At 57.5% G+C, this 13,719-nt stretch overlaps 1 protein-coding gene across 2 annotated transcripts in view; it reads right to left on the bottom strand.

Moving 5' to 3' along the window:
- Positions 1 to 13,105, bottom strand: part of SULT4A1 (sulfotransferase family 4A member 1) — a 34,107-nt gene extending 21,002 nt beyond the window's left edge. For both annotated transcript variants that reach the window (XR_014252483.1, XM_082420554.1), the window contains exon 1: positions 12,878 to 13,105. Coding sequence is in view for 1 of the 2 variants with exons in the window: in XM_082420554.1 (XP_082276680.1) it covers positions 12,878 to 13,046 (169 nt within the window). In the remaining variant the exon portion in view is untranslated. The remainder of the gene's footprint in view (positions 1 to 12,877) is intronic.
- Positions 13,106 to 13,719: the final 614 nt, after the last annotated feature.

Below are 13,719 nucleotides of genomic sequence, written 5' to 3'. Positions count from 1 at the left end.
TGCTGTTTTTTGTTTTGTTCTGTTTTGCAGGTCTCTGTCCTTCACGTTGGAGACGTTAAGATCTGAAGACCTTGAGTCCACCCACAGGTAAGAACGAGCCACCGGACGCAGCCATCTGCGTCCAGGCTTGTCCAGGACAAGGCTTGTTGACTGCAGGGCTTCATGTGTCTGTAAACACAGCCCAGCCTGGGTGCCCTCACAGCTGAGATGGGAGATGCCCACACGCAAGTATTTGTAAGTCTTTTCTTTGGGGTCAGTTTCTCCAGAGAAGATGCCTCCACTCTCTGCCCTGGGGGACCACAGGCATCCCAGAAGCCAAGGAGGGGAGGGTGCTGGGAACCTCCCTTTCAAGCGTGTAGCTTTCATTCGACCCCCATTTCCCATTAAGCACTGTACCCCAGCCTGTAGCTCTGCGTGGCATCCCCAAGCCCACAGCTTCTCTGGATCAACTTCCCCCAGAGAAACCCATCTTTGCAACAGCTGCCTGCTCTCAGCCTCCCGTATCACGGCGGCCACCCTGAGGGGCCAGGCGCACGATTCCTGGGGCCCTGCAGCGAAGGGGTTCGCGTGCCGGCTGCCCCCCCCCCCCCGCTGGCGTTAGGTTCTCTACCTGCTAAGTCAGCTAACACTGAGCCCACATCTGAGCTCCCAAAATCCACAGTCACCACCTCTCCTCCTCCCTGGGAGGAGGGCCTCAGAGCTTCCCACTCCTCGATCGCCACGCCGTGAGGTCGGAAGGGGAAGCGGCGATGAGCAGGCGGGCTCAAGTCTGCCCCACGGCACTCTGCGGGCCCCAGACATCAAGGTGTCACAGCCGCGCTCAGTCCAGCTGCCTCAGACACAGCAACAGCTGCGCGCCTGAAGCTGCAGCCCACGGAGCTGCCAAACCAGCCGGGGCTGGGGTCCCGCAGGCCCCTCGCCAGGGGCGGCACGTGCTAACCCAACAGGCACCGAGAAGGCCTCCAGGACACGCGCCTGGGAAAGGAAGGAGCAAAGGGAGCCGCTCTCCTTGAGCACCTCCCCGTCCTGGGAACATTCACGTGGGCTGGCTCAGCTCCCGAGACAGTCCTGACACTCAGGGGGCACGGAGCCCAACAAGGGCGGGCACGGCTCCCGTCTCAGGCTGCAAGGGGATGGGAGCCAGGGCGAGAGGCCCACGCCGGCTCATGCGAGGTGCCCTGCAGGCCCCCAGGACAGCCGAGGGCAGTGCTCAGCGTCCCAGGTGCTGTGCCAGGAGCTCACACGGCCCCTTCCCCCGCTGAGCCGCACAGGCCGCTCAGCGGCCTCCGCCACCACGTCTCACGCGCGGCAGAGCAGCCTCGGAGGCGAACTGCCTGGGGCCACAGACGCGAGCGGGCCGTGAACCCAGGACCCAGAACAGTCTGACTCCAGAACCAGAGCGCTTCGACACACCGCACCACACACACGCACGCACGCACACACACACACACACCACGCCCATATACCATGCACACACCACACACATGCACACACACACAGACCACACCCATATACCATGCACACACCACACACATGCACACACACACCACACACATATACACACACACCACGCCCATGTGCCCCCCACACACATATACACAGCACCACACCCATACAGCACACACACACCACACACACCCATATACCATACACACACCACACACATGCACACACAGACACCACACCCATATACACACACACACCACACACACACAGACACCACACCCATATACACACACACCACACACACACAGACACTACACCCATATACCATACACACACCACACACATGCACACAAACACACACACACACACCACACACACACACACCACACACACACATATACAGACACCACACCCATATACCATACACACACCACACGCACACACACACACCACACCCATACAGCAAACACACACACACACCACGCCCATGTACCCCCCACACACATATACACAGACACTGCACCCATACAGCACACACACACACACACCCATATACCATACACACACCACACACACGCACACACACACCACACACATATACACACACACCACGCCCATATACCATGCACACACCACACCCATACAGCACACACACACAGACACCACACCCATATACCATACACACACCACACACATGCACACACAGACACCACACCCATATACACACACACCACACACACACAGACACCACACCCATATACACACACACCACACACACACAGACACCACACCCATATACCATACACACACCACACACATGCGCACACACACACACACCACACACACACATATACACAGACACCACACCCATATACCATACACACACCACACGCACACGCACACAGACACCACACCCATACAGCAAACACACACACACACCATGCCCATGTACCCCCCACACACATATACACAGACACCACACCCATACAGCACACACACACACACACATATACACACACATAGCACACACATACCACACACGGCTCACAAAGCAAGTGGGCAGCAAAACCAAGGCCACAAGCCACACGTTCTCACTTCCAGGCTAAAGCTCTAACCTCAGACCCCACCACTTCGCAGCTGGGGATGGAGCAAGGCTGAGACAGAGGGAGGAGGGGCTGGACCCTGGAAAGTGAGCCTGGCCTGTGCTCTGGGCCCTGCTGGACACAGAGGGGAAACAGACTTGGCCACGGGGTGTGACTGTCCCTCCTGGGGGACGACGTCAGTTGCTGTGACACAGCTGGACCGACAGCCAGGGGGCGAGGCTGCCCGTCTCCAGACAGCCCTGGCTGCCACAGTCCCTGCTGCTGAGGCCTGGCAATCTGGGGCCCACATTCCCAGCCCCGCTCTGCAGCGACTCTGGGGGCCTGACGAAGTCACCAGGCTCCAGCCTTCAGTTTCCTCAGGGTGAAATTCTCCCGGGCCTTGAGCTGTCGGGTTCCTGGGTTCAGAGATGCGGACACACACTCAGGACCCCGCACACAGCCCCCTACCGAGAGGCTGCCGACCCCTCAGGCAGAGCGGGCGGCTCCCCAAGGAGGGAGAGGCCCCACCTCCAGGAGGGTCTGGGAAAGTCTGGGAAGGCTCCTCTTAAACAGCAGCCTTCGACCTGGGACCCGAAGGACAGGAGCATGGAGCAGTGAGACGTAGCGCATCAGGGAGGGGCGGGGGGTACAGCAGTAGGAGTCCCAGCTCTCCACCCTGCCCCATCCACACTGTCTGCCCTGAGGCTTCACAGCCCCTCCCAGAAGAGGGTCCCCATGATCGCGGGCACGGCAGGGACTGGCTGTAGCCAACGCAGGGAAGCGAAGGCACAGAGCTTTGCACGTTCCCACTTGCTCTTCTGTGCTTCTAGCATTGCCAAGGGAAGGACATTCCCAGGCTAGCCTCCTGGTCCAGGGACACCCGAATGAGAACTGCCCCAGCCACGACCAGCCTGCAGCAGGGCCCCCAGGCAGCCCGCAGACGCACGGGCTGAGATCAGGACGGCGGACCCTGGGCTACAGTAATAACCGCTGTCTTTAGGTGCTGAGTCTGGGCGGCCTCTTACGCAGCCACAGGCAGAAAATGCTCCAAGTGGAGCCGAAATGAAAAAGAAGAAATGAAAATAAGGGCTAGCAGCGTATCAGGGCTTTCCACGCCCATCATCACGTCCAGTCCTCCCAACAGCCCAGCAAGACATCACCCCATCTGAAAAGGAGCACACGGAGATTCAGGAAGGCTGAGCGCCTTGCCCCAAATCAGATTCGGGCCTAGGTCATTACAACACCTCCTCCAGCAGACCCTGTCAGCGCACACCCACCCACCTCGGTGCCCTGGAACGCGGTGGGCAGACCCCACACGAGGAGCTCCTGCACCCGCTCTCACTGGGCCCCAAGCACCCTCCACTGCTGGGGAGCGGGAGCTGATGGGTGAGGCCCCGCCTCCACCTCTTTAGGGAGACCCCCGTGCTGTGCCCACCCATCTCCCGAGGGCACCGCTCCTGGCTTCTGCTTTGCCGCGCCTCCTGAGACCTCCTCCCACCTCACTTCTCCACAACGAGCCCCGCTTCCAGGTCTCCAGGCCCCAGGCTCATCCCCTCCTCGTGCCGGGCCTCGCCCCTCCCATGGGGGAGGCAAAACCACCAACGGCAAGACCACGTGGGCACGAGCTTCAAGAGGCCACCCACATCTGAAATCCCAGCTCGGCCGCTTCCTGAGGCCTGGACCCCAGGAAGACTCAGCCCGTCCCAGCAGGTCTGCCCACCGCACCCCAGGGGAGGACCGCCCATGGATCAAATGCCAGGACCCACGTGCTGGGGCCCCGGAGCCAGCCTCCGTGGGCTCTGCCCCCAGGACCCGGGCCCGCTTCTCCTCGGGCCTCAGTTCCTCACCTGATAAGGGACATCCCTGGCCGTGAAGCTCTGAGGACGACAGGACCCCCCGCCCCCGTCCCCGGCACAGAGACAGGCCACCCTCTCAGCTCCCAGTCTGCTTGAGGCTTGAGAAGGATCAATGCAGACTCGAGCATCTGTGCCATCACCCAGACCACGGCCTGCCGCTGGTGGGAGTGGGGGGCCCAGGAGACCCTGGCTCATGCCAGGCTGAGCTGAGCCTCACGAGAGCCACCTGGAAGCCCAAGCCTCTCTGGCTCTCCAGCCCCTCTGGAAATGACTTGTTTAGCTTCCGGAAAACCCCAGGAAGTCTGCAAAGCATGTTTCGGGGGGTCTTCTGCCTCCTGACAGCCCCTGCACTTGCCCTAATGTGCTCCAGAAGCCCCAGCTGGGTCCCCGCTCCCTGCTAACAGCAGAGAATCACTGTTAGCAGTGATTGCTAAGCCTGTCCAGACCCTGTCCGACCCCCCAGAAGCTGCAGACACGCCCACCGCCTCACCTGACCATCAGGACAGCAGGAAGCGGTGCCGCTCCAGCCAGGGTGCAGAGAGCTGGGAGGAGCACGGCCCGACACTAACCAGCAAAGGCCAGCTAAGCCACCAGACCCCCACGTGACTCAAGTCCATCAGAGAGCTGAAGCTGCAGAGCAGCCAAGAGGCTGGAATCCCAGGAGGACGGGCCAGGAGGAAGAAAAGCCAGGCAGCACGCACGCAGCAAAGAAGAATCCAGGTGGAATTTCCACAAAGTGCAGAGGCTGACTGCGGGCTTGCAGAGCAAGAGACACAAGGGGAGAGGTGGCACCAAACAGACTCTCTTCTGCAGACCTACTAGGTGCTCGTGAGAAAGACGAGGGGTGGCAGGGTGGAGACAGCGTTCCTCAACATCATGGCTGCAGGAAAAGGAAAGAAACCTGCTGGGACTCTTCTCCTCTATGGGAAGAAGGCATTAAGCCACAGGGGGAGGGGCAGCAAAACCTGTTACCCCCCAGGGCGCTGGTGAAGACCCAACATGGCTGGAGACTGGGTGAAAGAAAAGAACTCTGCCCCGTGGGAGAGGTAGGAACTTGCCCCGGAGCTCTGAGACCCCCAAATGCTGAAAGAAGAATGTGAAACTCTTTCCTGCACAAGACCCACCACCATCAAGGCAGAGCTAGCTGCCACTAAGGGGTATCACTGAGAAAGCCCTACCAAGACCCAGGAACCCAAAGCCTGCCTAAGGCTGCAGCTGGACCAGGTGACAGAGGACCTCCCCCTCAAAACCTTCCCCTCTCAGCCAGCAACAGAGCAACAAGTAACAGCAGTCCACCCCTGAGGTAGGGGACAGGGTGTGGGGAGAAACCCCTCTAAGACTCAGACCAAAAGCTGAGGGTAGGGCAGAAACACAGAGGAAAGACCCTCTGGAAACTCAGCTTCCCACGCGAAGCACAAGGTGATGCTACAGAAATTAAAACCAGTCGTCACTCAAGTGCCCAGAGGGACAACAGAACCCAAACACAGCCCTATTCCTACCAGGCTGACTCACCACCTACACTAATGGCAAGAAAAGCCAGGCCCATTTCCAAGCATAAATACAACTGACTCCAATCTCTAATGCAGGCACACTGTGTCCAGAATTCAATCAAAAAGTACTACACATTAAGAAAACGAAAGAAAAAAAAAAAAAAAAAAAAAAAAATATATATATATATATATATATATATATATATCTCAGTCAAGAGACAAAACAATCAACAGAATCAGACTTTAAAATTAATCTGATTAAAATGTTAAAGGATTTCATGGAGAAGGTGGACAAAATGCATAAACAGATGAATACTTCAGCAGAGAGATGGAAGCTATTGAAACAATGAAATACTAGAGGAAAAATAAAAACACATAACAGAAATACAGAGTGCTTTCAGTGAGCTTATCAGTAGACCTGACACAGTGGAAGAATCAGTTAACACATGACTGGGGGATTTTTGCAGAAACTAACGTCTGTGGCCATAATACATCTCTGGTCAGAAATGCGTTGACCTGAAGATTGGTCAACAGAAATTACCCAAGCTGAAACACAAGGAGAAAAAAAGGGTGGAAAAAAATAGAATATACAAGAGCTATAGGATAGTATCAAACAATGTAACACATATGTAATTGGAATCTCAAAAGAAGAGAAGACAGAAGAAACATTTGTAGGGATAATGGCTGAGAATTCATCCAAAAGAAGGAAAGGCATCAAACCATAGATCCAAGAAGCTCAGAGAACCCCAACAGAATAAGCATCCCCCTCCCTGAAAAAATACATACCTAGACACGTAATATTCAAGCGCTGAAAACCAAAGATACAGAGAAAATCCTGAAGGCAACCGGGGGGAAAAAAGGTCCATTCCAAAAGGAACAAAGAATCACGGCTGACTTTTCAACAGAAGCGATGCAAGCCAGGAGACAATGGAGTGGCAGCTCTAAAGTGCTGAAAGACAGGAGGGAGGCACAGGAAGACGTTCAGTCCCACAGTGAACAGATGAGAGGAGTCTGCAAACGGGAAGTCCTCATCAGGTAATCAGAGGGAAGGAAAAGGAGAGGAAGGGAGGGGAGGGGAAGAGCACAGCAGACAGAGGGAGCAAGGCTGGAGGGAAGAAAGAAGCAGGCGTGTTCAGACAGTCCTACGTGGCTGCTGAGAAAGGGGGCGGAACAGGTGAAATCAGACCACAAGAGGATGGGCTACAGAGTGGAGTTCACCGTTGACTGAAGGCAATGGGGAGTCAGTGGAGAGGTCTAACGAGGGACTGCCCGAGGTCAGGTTTGTGTTTCTAAGAGGTCACTTTCGCTGCAGAGTGAAAGGTGAACCAAGGGGGGAGGCCACGCAATAGTCCAGGTGAGAGAGGAAGAGTCCCAAGACTGTCTCGAGGGCTGAGGGGGTGGACGGATCTGAGAGCTTACTGGGTGCAGGAGCCACAGAAGCAAGTACCAAGTGCGTGTGGGGGGCGGTGGGTGGGAGAGTGCAGAGAAGTCGTCACTGTCTAGGAGGAATGAGAAATGAGAAGCCCGATGAGACCCTGGAGCTCAGAGTGGGGCTGGGGGTCTCTTCCTACTCCACTGGTATCAGAAAGATGCTCCTCCAAGAGGCCCTGCTCCTTTCTCCAGAACCCTGTGGGCGCCTCTCGAGGCTCTCTCTCCCAAGCCCCACACAGTGATGAGAAGAATGTCCCCCTGGCCATCCCAGGCACCCGGACTTGCCACCTCCTTCCCCAATTCCAAGCCCTCTTCAGTATGTGCAAACATAATGAGTAAGAGCAAGGGAAGGAAGAGGGAGGAGGAAGGGAGAGGGGAGAGGAAAGAGGAAGTCGACAGTTATCCTGAACAAAACCTCCAGGTACATCTTCAGGCCTCTGCACGCTCTCCCGGGAGGCGGGGAACTAAGTGCTGGGTTGGGGAGCACTCATCACCCTGTGCAGCTGGAAGGGAGGGACAGTCACCCTGATCTTGGCACAAACGTGCGCTCAGGGTGGGTGACAAGTCCCTCCCTGAAATCTTGCAGCCTGCTTCCTGATCCGCATCTGAGACCAGTCTCCTCCCCAGACTGCGGGAAAGTGCAATGCGATAACTGTATGTGAAAACCCGGCGAGCGCCTGGCTCAGAACGGATGCTGGGTAGGCGCCGGTTCCCATCCCCACTGTCCCTCTGCCAGCTCCTCCTGTGGCTGCTTCCTCTCCACCGTCTACAAGTGAGAACTGTACACTCACGTGCTGATACCGCCCTTTCCCCTCACTGGGCCTGTTTCTATCCAAAAAAGGAAACAATCACAAGAACACGGGACTGTTCTGAGGCTCAAACAAGGTAGAGACAGTAGCTGTAATCGGTAATCCCACCTGCCCTCATGTCCAGCTCCCGGCCCACCTCCCCCACCTCCTCCATGCAGTCCCCCAGTGATCCTCCTCCTCCTCTGGGCCCTCCTTCCCGGGCCCCTGACCTGACCCTGAGAATGACCGCCCTGGCCTGTCAGCTTTTGGCATCAGAGGCCCGGCTTCCCAGTATTACTGCAAGCTCCTTGAGGACCGCATCACCTCAGTCAGGACACTTCCCGAGCCCCCTCTCCTGGGCGTGGTGACACACACAGTCAAAGGAAACGAACAGCTCATCCAGCCTGGGGCCTGTGGGCCTCCCCGTCCCAGGGTGTCTTAACATTTAAGACTTACATGAACCCATCAGGGCCAACCCTCTCATTTTTCATGAGCAAACTGCAGTCACACAGAGACAGGGCTAGAGCTGGGGCCAGACGCTCCCCCCTCCCCAGCAGTGATGCACTGCTTCCCTCCTCATCAGTGACAGGAGAAAGAGGACGCACTTCAAGACAGGTGGGAACCAAAAGGAAAAGAAAGTCAGGAGGTGGGCGCTCTGGCCGAGCCATGGAACATGTTCCAGAGCCAGTCTCCGCGACCTTGGGGACCCCGGGGACAGACACGAGACGTCTCCCAGACACAACTGGGTTCAACACGCAACATCCTGGGACCAAAGAGGCTATAAGAACGAATGACGGTCAACAAGCGACAACGAGGAGGGTCCTCCTCAGAGGCACAGTGGGCTCCCACTGCTGGCACCACGGTGTGAACCAGCGCCGTCCCACAGAACTTCCGTGATGATGGAGATAGCTGGCATCCGTGCTGTGCAACACGAGAGCCACTAGCCACTGCGGCTCCTGAGCTCGTGAAATGTGGCGACTGCCACTGGGGAACTGAATCTCTAATTTTATTTCATTTCAATTCATTAAACTTCAATACCCACCTGTGTCTAGAGGCTCCTGTATCAGACAGCACAGTCCTAACCTGTCACCCGAGCTCAAACGTCAGAAACACAAAAAAGTTCTAGAAGTAGTGGAGTGCTGCGGGAAAAAAGCAGGATCCACTTATTACCACCTTTACCACCAGACATCCCCTGCCCTGTGAACCCCAGTTCCCCACCAGAGGGGGCAGGGTGGACAAGGGACCCTGGGGCCACCTGCAAGTTCACTGAGACCTCCGAGACTTGGGCACTGGAAACCCAAGGGGTGCCGTGGTCCCTGCACGGCAAGGGAAGGGGCCTCTGCTAGTCCCGCCGACTCGCCCCAGTCCCAGCACCAACCACCCTGTAGCTGCCTGTCCCCCAGCGGACTGAGCGCTCACTGAGGACAGGCACCAGATGGGACTCTTCTCTGCACCCCCGGCACCTAGGAAAGCGTCTGGGCACCGCGGGTGCTCAGGGAGTGAAAGCTGGCATCAATAGCGCGACCCTTTCCTGTGCTTACGGCGCATCCGGGACGGGAAGGAGCCCTCGCCCATCATCTCACTCATCCTCACAGCCACCCGGCAAGGCGCTGAGGTGGTCTCTCCTATCCCCGAGGAAAGCCCAGCTCAGAGGCGTGATGTCATCTGTCCGGGGCCATCCAGCAGGTAAGTAGCACAGCTGTGTTCAAACCCAGGCCTTCCAGCTCCAAAGCCAGGCTCTTAATCTCTAAGCACCAGTGCCTCCTACAAATCCACTCCTGGTGGGGAGGAGTGGCGGGGGGGAGGTAGGGAAGGGATGGGAAGGGAAAGGAAACGTGAACTGGGCCACCTCAAGTTCATGTGACTCAGAGCAGTGACAAAAACCCTAAAATCCCAAAGTGTCCTGAGACTTCCATCCCAAAGCACACAAGAGAAGGTGGGATTCCCCCCTCCACCTTGAGGCCTGAGTCTGGCTGCCCTCCTCTGGAGGGGAAGGGGCAAGGCTGGCTGCGGACCAGGGGACCTGACTAGACCTGACTGTCCTTCAGCAGCTGTGTGACTCTGAGCAAGTTCCTGCCTTCTCTGAGCCTCTGGATTAACATGGCAGAGCACCTGGCACACGGGAGCGGCCAAGGGGCCGCTTCATCGTTCCTAGGGCATCCCAGGTCCCATCGCAAAGTGCGAATGGCCTGTGTTCAAAGTAACAGTCCCTCCAAGGATCCCAGAGCCAGAGTTGCCTCTGCAACTATGCAATTTATGATGTGGATTTCACAGCAGGGGAAACAGGGGCTCAGAATCACCCAAGGGCAAGGACTTGGGAGAACCCAGATCCTGTCCCCCCAGACCGCTCCTCCTGCTACATCAGCTGCCACTGGAGATGACTCCAGGGCCCTCCTCCTCTGGTTGAGAGGAAACCTTTCGGGCAGATTTTTGGGACCAATTCCTCAGCCCCCTTCATGATCATTTCGTGTAATGAACTTTACAGGCAGCGCGGGTTGGGGGAACGGGGGATTCAGCTAGTGCAGGTCATCCTTCCTGAGAAAACTTCTCACCTATCCTGTCACCATCCCACAAACTGGATGAGAAGGATGGACTGGGCCAAGGTGAGAACCAGGAAGAAAGTGAAAAAGGAACAGAAAATACCGGCCTACACAAAACCCAGGACTCTGCTTCTCCTTTACTCCTGGGCTCGTGGTCAGCTCAAGCAAGCCTCATACCGGGCACGCGAGCTTGAGCACGTCACTTCACCTCCCAGAGCCTCCGTGCCCGACCTGTGAAAGGGGAGACCACCTCTGATCAGAGAGCTGTGAAGGGAGTTTGCTGAGATGACGAACACACGCGGAGCGACAGAGCACGGCAGGCAGTCAGCTGTGCAGTTACTACTGTCATTTGCTCCTGGCTTACACGTAGTTCTAACAGGGGAGTCTTCAGGTTGCCCAGCCGCCAGGTAGAAGGTAAAAGATAAAAGGAGCAGGCAGGGGACAGACGGACAAACAACGAGGGCCTGGAAAGGCCATAAGCCCTGTGGAAAAAATTTTTTAAGTTTTAAAAAGGAGGCTCTCTAGGGCTCTGTGCAAAGGGACCCCACACAAGGATCTCTGGCCACCATTGGATTCTCCGTCACCAAAAGAAAGAGCCACATGTTTACTCTCCTTGTGAAAAACTCTAGGATATGTTTTTGTTTGTCTCTGAAAGACGCAAGTTACAAACAAGATGTGAGTTTTGGTTACCTAGAAAACTTCCTTTAACCTACACCTCATTCCCCATCGAGGTGCCCAGAAAGAACCCCAGCAGGCCCCCAGTGCAGGGCCCCTCTAAAGCATCCCCCAGGAGCCCCAAGTACATGCGTTTCAACTCAGCTCTAAGCCCCGTCCTCCCCCAGCCTGCCAGCCACTTACCTTCTCACCCTCCATCTCCTCGCCATGAAATGGAGGGAGAACACAGAGCCACAACTGCTCAACTGCAATTCCGAAATCCTCAAGGGCGCCCCAAACCAAGTTTTTCACAATTCATATGGAGGCAAGCCCTGCCCTAAACTGACATGAGGCAATTTTTAGTCTTTATTGATCCCACTTAACATGAGGGTCCAAAGTACGGCCCCACACACCCAGTTGGGTGGGGGGGGGGGGGGGGTCTTACATGTAGGAATGGTATCTGTGGCTCTAAAATCTGACCAATTCTGAATCCCCATACCTCCTTCCTTTCCTTCTTCCCAAGGATGGCTCAGCAGCACCTCCAGACTTTTCCCCACCCTCCACTGACAGCCCCTTCTCCAACCTTCCTCGGAGGACCGGGCCTACTCCTCGGGTGTCTGGGCCCCTGCACAGCTGGGACAGCCAAGCGTACAGCTCTTCCAGCAACCTACCACCCCGCTCCTCCAACACGACCTCCAGGCTGCCACCCTCCACACCAGGCGTCAGACGCACTGCACCGTCTGGATTCAGGCGTCTCCCTGCCTCTCCCATTCAGCGGCAGCAATCGAAACCCGCAGGAACGTTCAAACAGGAAAGCTGCTTCTTTTCCCTACAAACCTCAGAAGGCACTACACGATCATCTCTTATATCAGGTCCTGGGCACAGACCAGCCTGGCTTTAAATCTCCGCTCTGCCACTCATCAGCTGTGTGACCTTGGGCAAGCAACTTCCCCTCTCTGAGCCTCAGTGCCTAGACTGTAAAGTGGGGATGGTCACCTCTACCTTACACGGTTGTCATGAAAATGACATCAGTTAACGCTAGGAAATGTGAATGCCCTGGGTCCTGCCCGACACCAGGGTGATGGAGGCGGCCCTGAAACAGGGGAACACAGCAGGCACGCACTCCGGGCACGGCCAGTCCCATCCCCCACCCGGTGCCCACGCAGGAAATGAGGGACGCACACAGCCCTGATGCCCGTTTTATCCCCTTCCCCAGATCACCACCAGGACTCTGCACTCATCAAAGGCTGAACCGGGCCCAGGAACAGAGAGGTTAAGTGACTGTCCAAGGTCACACAGCCAGCTGGACAACGGGAGGGGAAGCAGGGAAGGGTGGTGGGCCTGGGCCTATCCTCCTGGCAGCTCCTGCCAAACTGGCTCCATCCCCACGGGACGCTAGCTGGCCATGGACACCGGGGCCCACCTCCAAAGGCTGGTTTCCCCAAACGCGGGCCGACCACCCCCCACCCCGCCCGGTCGGGTTCTGGGCACCGCGCCCTCGCCCTGCGCCCCCGACGGGAAGCCCCCGGCGCTGGCCCATCGTCTACGCGGGCGCGCCGCAGAGCCGGGCGGGGTCTGCCCCGGGCTCACCGGACTTGGGGTAGGTGACGATCCACACGTCGCTGGGCCGCACCGGGAAGTTGGCGATCTCCTCCATCTTCCCGCGGCAGAAGGGCGGTAGCCGCACGCCGTGGAACTCGAAGTACTTGCTCTCGAACTCGCCCGGCGTGCTGGGGGTCTCGGCCTCGCTCTCCGCCATGCCGCCGCCGCCGCCACCGCCCGGCTCCGCAGCCGCGCCGCCCGCTCCCGGCCCGCGCCCCTCACCCGCGCCCGCGCCCGCCACCCCCAGCCGCCGCGCGGCGCTCTGCAGGCGTGACGTCACGGCGCCGCCCGGCCCGCGCCCCGCCCCAACCGGCGCTGGCGAAGGCACTCCGTGGCCGTGACGTCACGACGCCGCGGCGCCCAAGCCGGCGTGGAAGCTGCGCTCCGCGGGTATGACGTCATGGCCCCGCCCGACGCGCGCCGGCTGCCCTCCGCAGACTTGCCGTAGTGGGGCCTCCGGGCCCGACCCACCCCACACCCGGCAGCCGCCACCCACCAGCCCCGAGGGCCGACCAAGACCTGTGTCCGCCGTCCTCCTCCCAGCCCTCCGTCCGCATCACCTCCGTCACGCGTACATTCACCAACCTAGTGACTCCGTCATTCAGCAAGCGTTCAACACAGAAATAATCCAGCTAGAAGTGACCTTAAAGATTAATTCATTTATTCAACAAATATTTAGGGAACATCCGATCTGTACCGGACTCTGGTCGAGGTTCCCGACCAGTGAGACTGGCAAAAGCCTAGCCCTCTTGGAGCTTACATTTGTGAACAACCGACATCATTTCAGATTGTAATGGGAGCTGTGAATAACATGCTTCACAATATCCTGA

Source organism: Balaenoptera physalus (genome assembly GCF_965194825.1).
Source record: "Balaenoptera physalus genome assembly, chromosome: 13".
Taxonomy (NCBI): domain Eukaryota; kingdom Metazoa; phylum Chordata; class Mammalia; order Artiodactyla; family Balaenopteridae; genus Balaenoptera; species Balaenoptera physalus.
The sequence above is the reverse complement of the archived record's forward strand: the minus strand, read 5'-3'. Positions and strand labels throughout refer to the sequence as shown.